Source organism: Colius striatus, chromosome Z, assembly GCF_028858725.1.
Source record: "Colius striatus isolate bColStr4 chromosome Z, bColStr4.1.hap1, whole genome shotgun sequence".
Lineage (NCBI taxonomy): Eukaryota > Metazoa > Chordata > Aves > Coliiformes > Coliidae > Colius > Colius striatus.
In genome coordinates this window covers 49,162,419-49,180,879 of record NC_084790.1, presented here as the reverse complement: position 1 = coordinate 49,180,879, position 18,461 = coordinate 49,162,419, and the positions used below count along the sequence as shown (strand labels likewise).

At 40.0% G+C, this 18,461-nt stretch overlaps 1 protein-coding gene across 4 annotated transcripts in view; it reads right to left on the bottom strand.

Annotated features, from left to right (window-relative positions):
- The window catches only part of AP3B1 (adaptor related protein complex 3 subunit beta 1), a 157,994-nt gene that overhangs the window by 97,211 nt on the left and 42,322 nt on the right, over positions 1 to 18,461 (bottom strand). For all 4 annotated transcript variants that reach the window (XM_062017754.1, XM_062017755.1, XM_062017752.1 and 1 more), the window contains exons 8-9: positions 3,744 to 3,905; positions 1,565 to 1,662 (exon numbers count right to left, since the gene is read on the bottom strand). In XM_062017754.1, the coding sequence (XP_061873738.1) occupies positions 1,565 to 1,662; positions 3,744 to 3,905 (260 nt within the window). The remainder of the gene's footprint in view (positions 1 to 1,564; positions 1,663 to 3,743; positions 3,906 to 18,461) is intronic.

Below are 18,461 nucleotides of genomic sequence, written 5' to 3'. Positions count from 1 at the left end.
AGAAAATAATTTAATGCAAAATCAACCAAAACATAACCAAAATGAAACAACCCAGAGTAATACATCAATGAAGAGTCCAACCAGCCTTTTTAAGAACACCTTCTTGCCACCCCTCCCCTCTTCCCGGGTTCAGAGCCCTGATCCCGGTGTTTTTACCTTGCCCCCCCCGAACGGTTCGGGGGGGCAGGCAGTGGGGGGTTCAGTCAGTCGGTTTCCGAGAGCTTCTGCCGTTTGTCCCTCCTCAGGACGGGTGAACTCCACACCAGTCCTCCCTGCAAGTCCGTGGGGTAACTCACAAGCATGGCAGATCTGCACGGGCTGCTCTGCGGCGCGCAGGCTCTCCAACACGGCCTGGGCCATGGCCATCTCCCCGCACAGTCCCCCGCCCGTCCGGGCTCACCCACACGGAGCTGTTGGTGGCTCTCAGTCCTGCCACGAATCTCCATAGGTTTCAGGGGCACAGCTTGTATTCTCGCCACGGCTTGCAGAGGGGTCTCCGGTCTACTGCTTCTCGTTCCTTCTTCCTTCTCTGGCTGAAGGGTCCGCGTGGTGGCCTCCATCTTGTATCACTCTCCACCTCCCGACTCGCATTTCAAATTCCCGTCCCCTAAATAGTGATCGCAGAGGCGCCAGATTGGCCCAGCCGGGCCGGAGGTGGGTCTGAACCTAGGAGCCGGGGGAGGGTCTTCACTGCAACCCGCTCCCCCTGTTACCAAGCCAAAAGCTGCTCCTGGCTAAACCAGGACACATCTCATCTATGCATCTTCTGAATATCTCTAGGGATGGTGACTCTACCAACTCCCTGTGCAGCCTGTTCCAAGGCCTAATAACCCTCTTGGTGAAAAATTTCTTCCTAATGTCCAACCTAACTCTCCCCTGGCACAACCTGAACCCATTTCCTTGTGTCCTGTCATTCATCACTAGAGGGAAGAGATTGACCTTCACCTCACTACAACACCCCTTCAGGTACTTGTAGAGAGTGACCATGTCTCCTCTCAGCCTCCTCTTCTCTAGACTAAACAGCCCCAGCTCCCTCAGACGCTACTCCTAAGACTTGTTCTCCAGACCCTTCACCAGCTTCGTTGCCTGTCTCTGGACAAGCTCCAGCACCTCAATGTCCTTCTTGTAGTGAGGGGCCCAGAACTGGACACAGTATTCAAAGTGCAGCCTCACTAGCACTCAGTACAAGGTGACAATCACCTCCTTGGTCCTGCTGGTCACATTATTTTTGATACAAGCCAGGACACCATTGGCCTTCTCAGCCACCTGATGCACACTGTGGGCTCATGTTCAGCTGGCATGATTGTTTTCAGAAAGAAAGTCATAATTAAGATTGAAACACAATGGAATAGTGAATGAAATTCAATACCATGGTACCAAAAATGATGGAATTACTTTCAATAATCAGAATTTGTTGACTACAAATTGATATGACAGGATCATTTAAAAATGAAACTGTCACGGTGTAAAAGATATATTCTTATAACTACAGCTAAACAAAGATGTATACAAAACTCTCACATAAAGAGTAAACATACAAATGTAAAGTATGGACTTGACCCACCTGTTACTACGGAGTAAACGCACCAATGACTTAGCAACAATACTAGCTTCGGATTTTGGTGCCAAATGCCAGTAAAGCTGTGCAACTGCCATTACCACCTAAAAGCAGAACATTCAGAACAGCACGTTAACTTCAAATCATCAAACATATTTATCACATTTGCTTCAAATTTGCAGAACTATCATAACACTCCTCTTCAGAAAGCATTGCACAAACCTATGTTCTTTGTAACAGCAGATTGGGGAAAAAACATCAGAAAAAAGATATTTTTATTTCTAAAATCAAAGCTAATTAAGTACCTCTCACGCCTCTGAATATTTATTGTACAGAGGACAAGAGACAAGGAGAGAAAAAAATGCAGGTAACTCAAATTGTAAACATACAGATATTATCCTTAATGAGTTAGTACTGCTAACACCAGCCATATAAATTTCATGACAAAATTCCATCTAAAACTTCTGCAAATGTTGTTATTTTATTTTTATTAAATACGGATTCAATATTGCCTGTAGTTTACACTTAAAACCTTTAATATCTTTATTCTGCTATACAATTTATAAAAAGACAGGTGCCTTTATTGGCACTTTCTAAAGTTTCAAATCCGAAAGAAAGTGAAAACTACAGGGTGGTATACCAATATCCTGGCTAGCAAAAAGCAAAAGACAGAGATAAAAGCAACTTTAAATCTATATTTTTTGAGCTTTCTCATAAGTAAAAAAATATTAACTTCATGCTAATAAAGAAGTCATGTCCACAGCCTTCTGTGGACACTGTCACAGTCACCTTTCTGTTCAAACTTAAACAAATTTTACAAAAGAGACTTTATTATGACCATCATTATGACTTTTGACTTGGTATCTTAAATGTTAGTACTAATGAAACAAAAGATATTATTAAACAATTAAAGGTGATTAAAAACATATGAAAATAGGAAAATCCGGAAGATTTTATGCAATATACTACAGGGATATTTTATTACTGACAAAAATGTAAGGTCAAAGGGAAAGCAATTAACCTAATTGCTGGTAAATTCTATGAATGGTACAAAAATTTTTGTAACAGCAATTAAAAGATGTATGATTTCACTTGACAAACAGCCCTTAAAGACCTCAGTTAACTTTAACATCAGTTAAATATCATAAATGTAAGAATCAATACCATATTTAACAGTATAAAGAAAACTATTTATGGAATGTGGAAAGTAAGCAACTGAGCCTGTTTTCAGAGCAGTGTGATGTCAAACAGATTCTAATACTCATTCTTTGCACGAGATGAGGAAACATATAGACATTGAACAGTGAATTTATCAAAATGCTGTGCTCTAACAATTTTTATTGTAAAGTTGTATTCAATTTATTTCAAAATTCTGCTGGCAGGTTATAAGTGATTTTGAAAAGAGTTATACATTAGTCAGAATCTAGAAATATGTTCCTGGAGAGAAACAAAAACCTGATCTGTTTTAACTTATCAAGAACAGGTTGGGAGGTGATTTAACCATGGTGCAATAATTGTTTTTGCAATGATATGAATATTCATTATCATTGGAAGTCTTTTCCAAAGACATCTAGTCTTGATTAACAGAACAAACTGAGGTTAGAAATAAAATTTTGTTATCAGAGTAGTGCCACAATGATTCAGCATCAGCATGGCTTTTTCCAGTTCTAAAAATTTATCTGTGTATTTTCTGATAGAAATATTGCAGTACATCCTATGCTTATCATGTCATATCTATCCTGAAACCCTGCTAAGGTACCAACCCTAAGGATCTGGCTTGAGTAGACAAAGAATTTAGGCATATAGTTGTCTACTTCTAAAATGCAAGGCAACTACATTTTCCTTTCTAAATTTGTACCACAAAAACTGTCAGTTTGTATCATCCTAGCTGCTGAGAACTTCAGAACTGAAAGGTTGCTATGGTATAGTCATCACATGCTATAGAAACTGAATCCAAATGCTCTCTTATTTTCTCTAATATTTTATTTATCCTAATATTTAGAGCACATATCACATTCAGTTCAGGTATTTCACTTCAAAGCTAAGTTAGTATCATATGCCTCTAAATTACAAGATAGTATTATCATCACTTTTGAAGAAATGTAGATTTTACATTTTAATTATTTAAGCTTTCTAGAACATATTTAGTAGTTGAACAGTTTAATCAAAAAAGAATTTGTCATACAGCAGCATTTCGGCTTTGAAGCAAGGGCTTTGTATTTCGTAATAGCAGCCTGTGATCTGGGTCCATAGTATATGTGTTTTTCACTTTCTGATCCTTTTCTTTCTGTTCTTCATCAGATTCATAGAAATTATTTTCACTGTATTCTTCCACCACCTCATCATCCTACCAAAAGATAAAATGACAAAAACATACACAGAATATTTGAGTCAATCGGTTTTATTCACCAAGGAAGTAGCATCTAACACCACAACTTCATGCAAGATTTAAACACTTGAAAAATATAACCATTGGCTTTTCTATCCCAGTTTCCTCAAGGAAGTAAATATAAAAACATGACAAATAGCTTATAAACACATCCAAAATTTCATTCGAAATAAAATGAGCTGCTAAACCGAGTATGTTCACTAATATTCGATATACTAGATTGGGTAGGGACATTGGTCCTTTTTGGACATAAAGTCTATGATTTGAAATTGACATTTCTGAAAAATCGGTCAATTAAAATTCTCTTTTTTAAAACTTTATGTAAAACGTGTGCTCTTACTTCTCTAGCAATATAGAAATCATCTCTGAAAAAATTAAATGTCAAAAGAAGGGACAGGCTTTTTTCTTAAGAAATTAGATGGAAAAAAAGGTTATGTCTCAGCCTGGCCTTCTTTGATGAAGTACAAATCCTTGAGCTGCTTAAATAAAGTTATGAATTATCAGCATAATATCACTTACAAAAAAACAACACAATACACTCAAAGAATCAATTTAAGCATGACATATTAGTAAATCAGACCTTTCTTTTACTCCAGAATGCTAAATAGAAGAATATATCTGGTTATGTAAACATAACAAATTAAAAAAAATCTTAAGAGTTCTGATGTTGATCAAAAAAAGGATAAAGTGTTTCATTATGTTAATATTTAATTAGCCTTAAAAAGTCAACAAGCTTCAAGAAAAACGAGACAGAAACCATCAAGGTAAGAGCAGAAGAGAATGTCAGGTCCTAGAAGCTGTGATTTGTATTCTCAATATTGAGAGCCCCTCAATATTATAAAACTGTGCTAGCTGAACTACTCACATTACATTAGGCTGGCTGGTACCAAACACCAACCAGACATAGCTCTGCTTATCTCTCAAGTCTCTGTCTAATTGTTTTAAGGTATATCCAACTTGAGTATACCCAAGTTGCATATCTTCGTTAAAATTCATGTAGCAAAAGAGCCCATTGAAGTGTAGCCAGTTGAGGCAGGGGGTGGAGGGATGGAGAGAAGAAATGACAATAATGTCATTCTATTCTAGTTTTTAATACATTTAGAGAGGACACTGAAAATAAAAACTTCTCTTCATATTTCTTCCCATTTTTATCACCTGATGACAATCCCTACCAAGTTCTTAGATTTCTTATGCAAGAATAACAGAAGTGATTTAATTTGTTTACTTCACTGTCTATACGTATGTGTAGCAGTCATCCTTCTAAACTAAAATCTCAGGATGCTAAATCAAGAGTACTGGTATGCAAATTCCTCTCCTTGTTTGCAGGACAGCAACTTGAAAGTAAAATTCCTGATCCCAGTACACCTTGACCCTGAACTGAGGAAGCTTCCTTTAACAGAGGGAGGAAAATTCACTCTTGAGTATCCATGCCTGGATACACATGTCAATACTACTGAACTATAGAAATACAGTGTTGGGAACTGTGTTCAACTCACTAATCACTCTTGTAAAGAAACATCTTGAGCTCCCACTTTTCTATTTTTTTTTAAGAATTGTTGGTTACTTGGAGTAGAGTTCCAAATAATTGTAAAGCAATATAGATCTCTTATGAAAACACTTTTAATTTAAATCCCATTAGAGTCTTTATATCAAATCGCTATCTTCATACTCCCACGGCAGAAGAATTAATGTGGTCTTTTCTCAAAATTATGCATTTTCTTGCAAATTATCTGTCTTCTTTCAAATCTGCTGAGATCCATTATGAAATAAATATGCTCCAGACAAAGCATGAAGATCACATAAAGGTAAATAAGTTTAATGAAGTGAAATTCATTAAAATCAAGTTGGTGAAGTCGTAATTAGCCAGAATTTGTACTCAGAAGGATCTAACTAAGACACAGAGAACATGTAACACTGCAAGAATTGCATGCTACCATGGAAAGGAAAACAAGATATTATATAAAGAGCCAAGAGATTGAAAGATTTCTTGGTGTGCAAGAATTGCTGTTTCAAATTCTATTCTTCATCTCGGACATGGACAGCAGTTACCAAGAAATGGGAAAATATTCAGTCATTTGCAATCCCCAACACTCCAACCTACAGTGTATCACCCAAATATGTGTATCACCTGGCACATGGCCTTGCTGAATCTTATACAATTTGCCTTAGCCTACCGCTTCAGCCAGTCCAGGTTTCTCTGTAGAGTCATTCTATGCTCCACACAACTTGGTGTTCTCTGCAAAGTCACTGAGGGTATACTTGATCTCCTCATCCAGATCATTGATAAAGATACTAAACAGAACAGGCCCCAACCCTGAGCCCTGGGGAACACCACAGATGACCAACTGCCAACTGGATTTAGCCCTGCTCACCACCACTTTGTGGGCCCAGACATCCAGATTTTTAACCAGAGGAAACTGTGCCTGTCCAAGTAATGAGAGGCCAATTTCTCCAAGAGAAGGCTGTGGGAAACAGTGTTAAAAGCTGTACTAAAGTTCAAGTAAACAACATCCACAGTCTTTCCTTCATGCATAAGCAGGTCATCTTTTCATAGAGGGATATCAAGTTGGGCAAACAGGACTTGCCTTTGATAAACCCATGATGACTGGGCCCCATCACATGGTTCTTGTCCTATATGTCCTATATTGATGGTACAAGACAATCTGCTCCACAACACTCCCAACACTGAAGTCAGGCTGACAGGCCTGAAAGTTCCCTGGATCCTTCTTCCAGCCGTTCTTGTATATGAGTGTCACATCTGGCAACCTCCAGTCTGCTGAGACCTTCCTGGTGAGTCAGGACTGCTGACAGAAGACGGAGAGTGGCTAGTGAGCACTTCTGCCAGCTGTCACAGAATCCTTGAATGGATCTCATCCTGCGCCCGAGACTTGAGTGCATCAAGGTGGAGGAATAGGTCACACACAGTTTCCCCTTGGACTAAAGGGACTTCATTCTACACCTCTATCTTCCAACTCACAGGCCAGGGTGCCCCAAGAACAACTTGTCTTACTACAGAAGACTGAGACAAAGAAAGCCATAAGTACCTTAGCCTTTTCCCTCATCCTTTGTCACTGTTTGGCTCAGTATCCAAGGAAAAAAAAAAAAAAAAAAAAAGGAAAAAAAAAAAATACTTTCCTTATTTTTTTTTGTTGTTAATGTGTTTATAGAAACGTTTTTATTATTTAAGCTCTTGTGGGGCTTTGGTCCTTTGTTTTATCAAAGGAGATGCGGGCAGTGTAAAGGTCACAGACATCAATGAAAACATTAATTTTACTGTCTACTTTAACATGTTACAGAAAATAAAGCATTCAGTTACATAAACAATAAGTTTATGGCATTCCTGTTTCTAAGCAGTGAAGAGCATGAGTGTCGTGGTTTGGCCCAGCTAGCACAGCAGTACCACGACAGTCTCTCGCTCGGTGCCCCCATTCACCCCCACTCTCGTTAAGATGGCGGAGGACCCAGTGAAATGGGAGTAAAAAGATAAGCAAGATTGTTGTGGATGAGACAAGAGCAGGGAGGGCTCGCTGCCAATTATGGTTCAAGGCAAAACAGACTCCAGTACTTGACTTAGAGAGGAAAGTAGGAAAGTTTATTCTACAAGAAACAGAACAGAATAAAAGCAAAAAAAGGGAGTAGGATGATGAGAAAATTAAAACCAGCACCTTAAGATCCCCCTCCCCCATCCCTCCTTTCTTCCTGGGCCCAGCTCACTGCTCCCGATATCTCTACCTCCCCCCCCCTCCAATAGCTCAGGGGGGCAAGGAATGGGGAATGTGGTCAGTCTCTCACAGATGGGCTCTGCCGCTTCTGTCTTCTCAGATGAGGACAACTCCTGGCATTCTTCCCCTGCTCCAACACGGGGTTCCTCCCCTGGGACACAGTCCTTAACGAACTTCTCTGGTGTGGGTTGTTCCCAGCAGCTGCGGCTTCTGCTGATACAGGGTCCCTCACACAGGACACAGTCCTTGGTGAATATCTCTGGCATGGATTCTTCACTGCGGTTGCAGTTTCTGCAGTTGCAGGGTCCCTCTCTCAGGACAAGGCCTCTTCTGGGCATAAGTTTAATGAGCTGCTTTGTCGTGGGTTCCTCCCCACAGTTGCAGCTGTGGATATTGGGTCCCTTCTTCGGGACATGGCCTCCTCCGGCCAAAATCACTGTCCCTGGCTTGGGGCCTTTAATGAAGTGAATTGCTGCCCCTGGTCCGGGGTCAGCTTTAGCAAAATGAGTCTCTGCTCCTGATGCGGGCTCATTATCAAAATGAGTCTCTACCGCTGATGCGGGGTCTTTAAAGATATGAAAATAAACCTCAGCTTCACCAGTTCTCTCCATAGAATGCAGGGGAGTTTCTGCTCCAGCACACCTCCTCCTCTCTTTCATCACTGACCTTGGAGTCCACATGGTTGTTTCTCTCACCGTTCAATCCGTGCACCGCCACCAGTCAGAAGAAAGAAGGGGCAGAAGAAGAAAAGAAAATTGAGGAAGAAACCTCCCCTTCTGGCTTCTTCTCAAAAAGTGATCGTGGAGGCATCTAATTGGCTCAGCCCCAGAAGTGGGTCTGGCTCTGAGCTGGGGAGAGTCGTGAGCAACTTCTTACAGGAGCCATCTTTACAGCCCCTTCCCCCTTACCAGAAAAGGCTGTCATGTCAAACCATGACAATGTGCAAGGTAATGCACCTAATTAGGACAGTAGCCATAGCAATGAAGAAAGATACATCACCAATTGCCCTATTGATACTTTACCATCATCTAGACCCACAGTCACATCCAGATCTGGGTGCTGCGAGGCTTTGGAGAGCCTTTCCCAGCACTTGGGAAGTCCTGCATGGTGTGTCTACCCACAGATGGGGCTACTAGCGTCGCTGCACAGGGGTTCAGCTCTATAGTCAAAGCTCAGCAAGTCAGGACGACTTGCATTTTGCTTTGTGCAGAAACATGCACCGCATCATCCTCCAAATTGGATCCCAACCAAGTCTGGCCAGGACTCAGAGAGGAACCCAAGGGAGTATTTTTTTGCCTTTGTGGTCTTTAACTTTGTATTTCTCAACAGATAAGTGTCTGCTGATGGCTGCTAAAAAGTTGCTAGTATCAGCAAATACAATTTTGCAGGGTCCTTCTAGAGGTCTACTATCATCTGGGGCCAGTTACCCATGCCTCGGCATATCACCCTTCTAATTTTCTCCCTGCATATCCTCATGACATTGCTGTAGTCCTGCTGAGTTGCCTGCTTCTTCTTTCCAACATCATAAACTCGCTTCTTTTTTCCTGAGTTCCAGCTAAAGCTCTCTGATCAGCCAGGCTGGTCCTCTTCCCTGCCAGCTCATCTTTTGGCCCACAGGGAGGAGGGCCTGCTCCCGTGCCTTTAAGATTTTCTTCTTGAAGAATATTCAGTCTTCCTGGACTCCTTTTTCCTACAGGCAAATAAGATCCTTGCTTTGGGGGGTGAAAATCTTCCTGCTTCAACTACTAATGTTAAATTAACTACCGCCAGCTTCTCCTGCAGACTATTTTCCAATCTTCTGTTACTATATTGTACCTCCACTACTAAGCTGTGGGAGATGCTTCTTCGCAAGACTTTGAAGAAATGCCAAATATTTTTGGCACTCAAATTTTACTTTCCCAGATTTCCAATTAGAGCTCAAACAGATGATAACTAGTACATAGTAGCAGCTTTATAAGAAGAAATATAATACTTTGATCCTTTTTGAGAGGGCAGAGATAGCATGAGAGTTCAAAGAGTAGATTAAAATATTTCCATGATATCTCTTGTCCTTTCAATCACTTCAAATCAACTGTGAAACTGCTTCTAAGACCAATCATGCAATTAAAAGCTTGGTGTTATTTGGTTCATTTGTTTTTAAAAAGCATGTTTTATTTTCACCAGGATCAGTAAAATAGTCTGTCTCAGTTTATGGACATAGGATCACTAGAATTGATGAATTTCTGAAAGCAATAAGTGGCAAGGGGAGAATGACAGAACAGATGCATTCCCTTTCAGTGGTAGTCTTTAGTTCTACTGCTTTAAATGTACTTAGTTTGTAGTAGCACATACTTAATTTTTCAGTTAACAGCTTTTCTAAATTGGGAAATCACAAAAATACTGAGAACTCTGGGAGAATGAAGTTATTAAAAACTAAAAGAAACCACTGGCATTCCAGATTAGGAACTGCGAATAGACTCTGCATTTCTCATCTTAGAAGTGAGCATTTTAGTGTGAATGAACATGCGTAGTTCTAAGTTATTCCAGGCACACAATTTAAGGACATCTTCATGAAGTATTAACAGCTTAAACAAAGAAACTGCCAGATAACAAGTTCCATTAGCCTGTTTTTAAAGTCACTAAGTAAATGAGCTAACATATAACTGAGATCTTACTTTGAATTACTTTTAATATGGCATTAAAGTTGAAAATGTGCCTTCCATTTAGTGTAAAGCAAATTATGTGAATGCTACAGTTGCCTCCAAACAGAGCTTCCTTCACACATCCACAAACTCAGAGTGCATGTGCACTGAAATCTAACAAACATATACTACTTGCCACCATCCTGGACTCTTAACTTTTATACAAAAGTCATTCAAATATTTGTATTCCAAGGTTAGGTATAACTGGCTTAAAAACTCAGACTCATAAGGAAATACGCTCACATATTTTTCATTTCTGCAGTAGAATCTTTAGCAGATTAAGATTTTAGCTATCTTTCAGAGCTCCTTCTAATGTTTTTAGGCACTATTCTCAAAACAGTTTTGGGTAAGCAAAGTTTTTAATGTAAGAAGAGTTTTGGGATTCATTAGTAAATGAATCTGACTGCAATACCAAAACTACCACAGCCAACCAAGATCAGCAGTTCACTTACTGTATCATGAACAATATTGCTGGAAAAGAGAACTGTAGAAAAAGTATAGCTTTCTACTTGAAGAATTAATAATGTATCCAAGATGGTCTGAAATTTTGATGTTGTGTGTGAAGATGCCTACTGAAATCCTTCCACATGTTTCACAGATGGGTTTCAGAACACTAGAATTGAACTATTTTGGTCTGTTGAAGCAAACAAAAAAATATGCTTCAACATTTTCCTCAATGATCTGGATGAGGGGACAGAGTGTACCCTCATCAAGTTCCATGATGACACCAAACTGGGAGGACTGGCTGATTCCCCAGAAGGCTGTGCTGCCATTGTGTGCCACTGGCTTGAGAGTTGGGCAGAGAGGAATCTCATGAGGTTCAACAAGGACAAGTGCAGAGTCCTACAACTCAGGAGGAACAATCCCATACACCAGTACAGGCTGGGGATTGACCTGCTGGTGAGCAGCTCTGCAGAGAGAGACCTGGGAGTGCTGGTTGACAATCAACTAAATATGAGCCAGCAATGTGCCCTCGTGGCCAAGGAGGCCAGTGGCATCCTAGGATGCATCAAGAAGAATGTGGCCAGCAGGTCAAGGAAGGTTCTTCTCTCTCTCTCCTCTGCCCTGGTGAGGCCTCATCTGGACTCCTGCGTCCAGTTCTGGGCTCCTCAGCTCAAGAGGGACAGGAAACTTTTGGAGAGAGTCCAGCGCAGGGCCACCAAGATGATCAGGGGACTGGAACATCTTTCATACGAGGAAAGGCTGTGGGAACTCGGGCTGTTTAGTCTAGAGAAGAGATGACTGAGGGAGGAATCTCATTAATATTTACAAATATCTAAATAGTGGGTGTCAGGAGATTGCGGCATCCATTTTTTCTATTGTATCTAGCAACAGGACAAGGGGTAATGGGATGAGATCATGTAGTCCAACCCCCTGCAGAAGCAGGTCCACCTAGCTCAGGTCACACAGGAACACATCCAAGCGGGTTTTGAAGACCTCCAAGGAAGGAGACTCCACAACCCCTCTGGGCAGCCTGTGCCAGGGCTCCCTCACCCTCACAGTGAAATAGTTTTTTCTTATATTTAAGTGGAACTTTTTGTGTTCCAGCTTCATCCCATTACCCCTTGTCCTGTTGCTAAATACAATAGAAAAAAGGGATGCCCCAACCTCTTGACACCCATCATTTAAATATAAGAAAAAATTATTTTACTGTTCAGGTGAGGGAGCAGTGGCACAGGCTGCCCAGGGAGGTTTTGGAGTCTCCTTCCTTAGAGGTCTTCAAAACCCGCTTGGATGTGTTCCTGTGTGACCTGATCTAGGTGGACCTGCTTCTGCAGGGGAGTTGGACTAGATGATCTCTAAAGGTCTCTTCCAACCTCTACCATTCTATGATTAAAAAAAAAAAATAAAAAAAAATCCCAAAGTGTTCTTCAGAAAGTGTGTATTCATTGACATTTTATACTATAGCTCTGAGACAGGAGAATTGCAAACATGGAAGTATGGGTTTGAGGACCATTGAACATTGAATTTTTTGCAATATATCACAATTACACGAATATCTGTGCTAAGTCAGTTCATACTGAACTAATGTGAAAATTCAAGAAGTGCTTAAAAGCTCATTCTCATTTCTATAAGAAGCAGCAAGTAAGTCTAGGACTGCTGTCTAAAAATAGAGGCTAAGACTTAAATACACTGCAGTAATTAACATCTTTCTGCAACAACCCTAAATTCCTAATTGTTATAACAGTCTCACAATACTTGTAGCTAGAATTAAAACAATTATGACTTTTAGATCGGTTTCATTTACTCAAAAAAGTTCCATTCTCCTCAAAATTGAAGTGAGGCATAAACCAGCTTTCTCTTACCAGAAAACCATCCTCATTTTAACAGTGTGTAGAAAAGGTACAATAATGAGAGTGCAATGACAGCCAGATTTGCAAAGCAAAGAACAGAAAAAATAGAGGAAGAACAGAAAATACAAGGAAGAAATAGAAAGGATAAAATAAACATTGACAAAAAAAAATGAAAAGGAGTAAAGGTGAAGGGATAAATTACAAGGAAAAGTACCACCTGCTGCTAACTAAACGCTCCCCATTTTTTTCCCCCACTCAAATTCAAAAATTAACAAGTGGAATCTGGAACTTGTATTCAGGAGTTTGGTTAAATGCTGAAATGGTTTTTAGGCCTAATCTCAGTTTAGGTCTAATCTCAGTTTAAGTGTCTGAAGAGGCAGTATAAGACATTCCATCAAGATAGCAAGCACTTATGAACCAATTGCCAAGCAAAAGTATTCTTCCATAGGGGTGCACAATAAGTGAACCATGAAGAAAAAATGGTAATTGTTAGTTACTTCAGAGCTGTAACCAAGAAAAGAATAGCACATGCTCTGGAAGCAGCAGTCATCACCTGTCATGAATGATAAACAAGGCATGGAGGAACACTGATCTCTGAGATCTTCAGTCTGTACAGAACTGTAATGGTTCACAGTGTCCCTCCTTTTCTAACATTCCTAATGTACGTTTGGTGTAACTAGAGAGTACACTTACACCTTAAAACAAGTGAACTTCTTTCTCTCTGGAAAAAACACACAGAAGTAAAGTCAAAGAGAACAAAAAGATCCTCCCCATTTTCTACACATGCAAGCACACCCAAGGTATCTATTTTTAATTTTTGCTTATGTAGCTTTAGGATTGTTTACAGTTACTAAAATGTTTATCCAACATTTAAAATATATTTAGACTACAGCCCTAGCTCTAGATGTTAGCTAGAAGTCCCAAATTTCTAAGACACAAAATAACCTGAAATCTTAGAAGAATGCTAACCGTACCTGTATTTAGATTAGCAGCCTGAAAGATGAAAATCTGCTATCCTCACCAGAAAGTCTGTCCTAATTTAAACATCATCAATGAACATTAAATCCTGTATTACAGGATGTTTTTTCTATCATCCTAATGCATAAGCAGACCAAGTTGCTGAAAGCATCTTAAAACATCTGTTGATTCACTTCAGTGATATTTTCACAGAAACAACTGGTGATCCTGACGGTAAAAGCTGTGATGGAAAAACACATTTGTCATGGTTTAGCGAGGAGCTGCTTTTGCTTGGTAACAGGGGGAGTGGGATGCAGTGCAGACCCAGTAAAGAGTTCTCAGACTCTCCCCTAGCTCTTGGGTTCAGATCCATGTCTGGGCTAACTGAGCCAATCTGGTGCCTCTGCCATCACTATTTAAGGATGGGAATTTGAAGTACTGGAGAGGAGGTGTAGGAGTGGTACAAGATGGAGGCAACCACACGGACCCAACAGTCAGAGAAGAAAGAAGCAAGCAGGAGCGACAGACTAGAGACCCCTTTGCAACTGTGGCAAGAACACAGGCTGTGCCTCTGCAATCCATGGAGGGCAATGGCAGAAATGAGAGCCACCAGCAGCTCCAGATGAGTGCGCCTGCATGGGCAGGAGACTGTGCGAGGAGGTGGCCATGGCACAGGCCGTGCTGAAGAGCCTGCACGCCGCAGAGCAGACCCACATGAGAGGCAGAGAGGAGCTGCAGCCTTTGAGATGAACTCACATCAGAGCGGCACATGCAGGGCTGCCTGGCCTGTGAGGGACTCCATGAGGGAGAAGAGAGGGCTGGTGAGGAGCCTCTCTGCCCTAAGGAGAGACAAATGGCAGAAGCTATCAGGAATAGACGGACTGAAACTCCCATTCCCTGCCCCTCCTGAGTGGGGGAGGAGATAAGGATCAGGGCTCTGAGCCTGGGAAGAGGAGAGGAGAAGGTGATCTTAAAGGGCTGGTTGTACTCTTCATTGTTGTACCACTCTGTGTTGTTTTGTGTTGGTTATGTTTTGGGGTTTTATGGTTATGCTTTAGTTGGTGGTGGACTAAAAAATTATTTTCTGGTTTCTTCCCCTAAGCTGAGTAGCCTGGTCTGTTTTGTCATGGACCATAAGCAGCAATTAAGCCCTCCCTGGCCTTTTAAGTCTGCAGTACTTGAGTCTAATTGTGGTCTTTTGGCCCTTCATGGGCCTAAACCAAGACACACATGTTACTACCATTCAGGCCTAAGTTGTCTGGCATTTTTCCAACTATAAACTGGAACAAACTTGCAGGTACACTGGCAAATAGATGGATGATCCAAGATAATTTCTTTTTTTTTTGTATTTACTATTCCCTCAAGTTCTTTAGGGATATGCCATAATGAATCAAGAATTCTAACTGATACCACAAACAGAAGAAGTGTACAGCCTCAGACTCAGGAGACTAAAGCTTCCTCAGAGCAGCGGTATGACCTCACATAAGTCTTCCTCAAACAGAGGAAAAATTAAACAAATGTTTACTTTTGCAAAGAAGGAGCTAAGCAGAGCTTATTTTGCAACTTTTAATTACCCAGAAAGAATCCCAGTGTAACCATGAAAAGGCCACACAAGTTACTAGACAGAGAATAGTATCTCACAGGTAGATGCGTAGAACAGAATTTACAAGAGTTTTGCATCCAGAAAGGCTTCTAAATATTCTACGACAGCATTAATTTCACATTACTCACACAATTTTCTATGATTAAATAACACTGAAACAGACAAAAATTAAAGTGAGAAACTTGGGTAGCTCATGGGCTGATGGGGGTCTAGTGCATCTGATATTTAAATTAAAACTTACTAGTAGTTAGACAGTTGATATTTAGATTTACATTAAAATATTTCTGTGTTTCCAAATATTTTTCATGTCTAAGTAAATTATCTATACAGAGATTAAAAAAAAAATATTAACAACTTGTTTGCAAAAGATGGCAAGAATGTCTTTTATCCTTCACATATATAAGTAAAAAACTCTTATCCAGAGTCAAGAAGGTAAAACTACAGCATTAGATGGAGTACATAGAAACTTTGCCAGTCAAATTTATGGGAAAAGCAGCGGTCGCTTTCCTAAAAGTGAGTTGATTAAGATGTCCTAAGGAACTTGTCTACACAGATGCTACCCACTGCTGCCATTTCACCACAAGCCTGTCACAGGACTGATGGAAATCCCAGCAGTACACTTTGCTGCAAAGAGAAATGGTATTTCTACCTACAGACTGAATTTTTCTTTTACTCAGCCACATGAATTTCCTGTGTCTGCCAAAATTTAACTCTCCTGTCCTTTCAGTTAGTCTTCAGTTTGATCAATTCCTTCATCCAGATTGCCTTAAAAACACTACCCCTAAACACAACGGAAGGGACAGAAAACAGGAAGGGATGGCAGAAAGATAGTAATGCTCCCTTTCAGCAACAGATAGTTTTGTTAGTGGTCAGAAAGTTATGTTTATAATTTAAACAACTCTCCACAATGACTTGAGACCATCTTCTGTTACAAATCACTGCTTTAAGTCATTCTTACCTTGTGAAGTAGTACACCTTGTAGGGAAAAATAAAACTGGTACTACAATAAAATAGCAAACTGGTCCACTTCATACCCCAAATGCTTCACCAAGTATCTTCAGATAAGTGAATTTAATATTACACATTTACCTCTCCCTGTGCACATCTAAAATAAACTGGTTAGAAAATGACAAATCTAGAATCTCCAATTCAGACTAAGGATTCTGATGGGTAAACTAAAAATGGAAGAAAAAGTAGTATAACACGTAAGTTCACTGTACAGTAGTTTTTCTAAATTTAAACTTTTGATCTTATCAGCCAAATTAGACTTAAGTGAATCCAATGATGTGTATGGTTTCACACTTGCATCTGAAAAGGGCAGCTTAACAGAAGCTGAAAACGAGATGACTGCTTTTGATCTCTCAGAAAGAAAATTCTCTAGCCTCATATCTTGTGAAGCTGGGGGGGGGGGGGGGGGGGGGGAAAGAAGAAAAAAAACCAAGCAAAACTATCATCTGTTAGAGCCACACAGCGCAAATATCTACAACAGAACTTCAGTAAGGCCTACAATGTACTAAAACAGAACATATCTTGATTAATTTTATCCTGAAAGATTGAATGCTATATTCAACTATGTATGGTTTCTTACTCATCATCTTATTTCAGAAGAGCATAACAAAACTCCTAAATAATCTACTGAGAGGCTGAAAACAGAAGACAGGAAAGGTGTATTCAGGCTGATTCATTATTGATTATGTATTAATTTACATAGAGTATTTATAAAGTACTTCGGATTGTCTCACTTTTATAATTTTGTCTAGGTAATGCTAATCTAGTTAACAGGAGGCTACAAACCTGAATAGAACTTTCCCTTCTGTTCTCAGCCTCTCAGTCTAGGCTTTAGAAGTTTTATCATGTTCTTCTGCAATAAACCAGCAGAGTTGATTCAGAATACTTGTTACAGAGTTAAAAACTTCTACAAAAGTTAAGGATAGATAGTATTCCCCATGTGCTGTACTTGAACTTTTATCATTTACAGTTCACTCAATGTGCACCCCAACACAGGGAATCAAAAAAAAGAACATTTAGGGCAGCACTAGAGGCTATGAGATGTTATAAGCAGCCATTAGATATTGGATTCCATCACAGAATCTTTAAAGGTTGGAAGGGACCTCAAAAGATGATCTACTCCAACCTCCCTGACAATGCAGAACCTCCCAGAGCAGGCACACAGAAACTCATCCAAGGTGGATTTTCAATGTCTCCAGAGCAGACTGCACAGCCTGTCTGGGCAGCCCATTCCAGTGCTCCATCACTCTCACAGTGAAGAAATTTTTACTTATGTTTCTCTGGAACCTCTTATGTTCCAGGTTGTACCTGTTACCCCTTATCCTATCATTGAGAAGAGCCTGGCTCCATCCTCCTGACACCCACCTTTTACATATTCACATATAACTATGATCTTTATGGAATATACTAAGAACATGTAATTAAGATACTAAAAGCAGGAAATATTTAAAGCTTTTAACAAAAGACTAGAGACCACAGAATGACTGAGGTCAGAAGAGACCTCAATATTTCATCCCAGCTAGCAATCAAAATAAATATTTTCACTGTTTCTTCCCATAACTCCTTGATAGACAGGATACTTTACATGATTCATGGTTTTCATTAAATACACAGAAAGACTTACTATTTTTCTCCTCTAAGATCTTATTCTTTTAAATGACTTTCCTCAGGTTTAATTGCTGCACCTCACCTCACCTCATCCCTTATTAGCTAAGCCAAAATCTGAGTGCTTTAACTGGGCAACACTCCAATAATTAATCTTACAAGTGTAAGCTTGAGGGAAGTCTTTCGTAAGTACTTGTTTATAAACAAATTTGTTACCACTGAAGCCCCTGAACGATCTGTATTCACCATTTTTACTCCAGTCTTTAGTGAACACCAAGAAAGTTTATTTCCATAACCTACAATTGCCTGAAATGAAGCTGAGCAGTCACAATTTTTTCCAAGACTGCAGCTTCCAGCTCCATTTTGCTCTCTGTAACAACTGTTGAAATGTCTCACCAAGTCAGCTGTTTGTAGAAGACACCCTCCCAGATGGGATACACATTTTGTGGTGGATCTATGTACCAGGACATATGAAATAGTCAGTTCTAATGATCCTCATCTCCTGGCAGAAACAAGGATGGCTGAACAGCTTGAAAATCAGTTCCTGAACTGCTAAGCTGCAACTTGGTGTAATTCATGAACAGCAGCAGCAACTGTATTTTAAATACCTTCATGTATTAGGTTGAAGACCATAATAGTGCAGG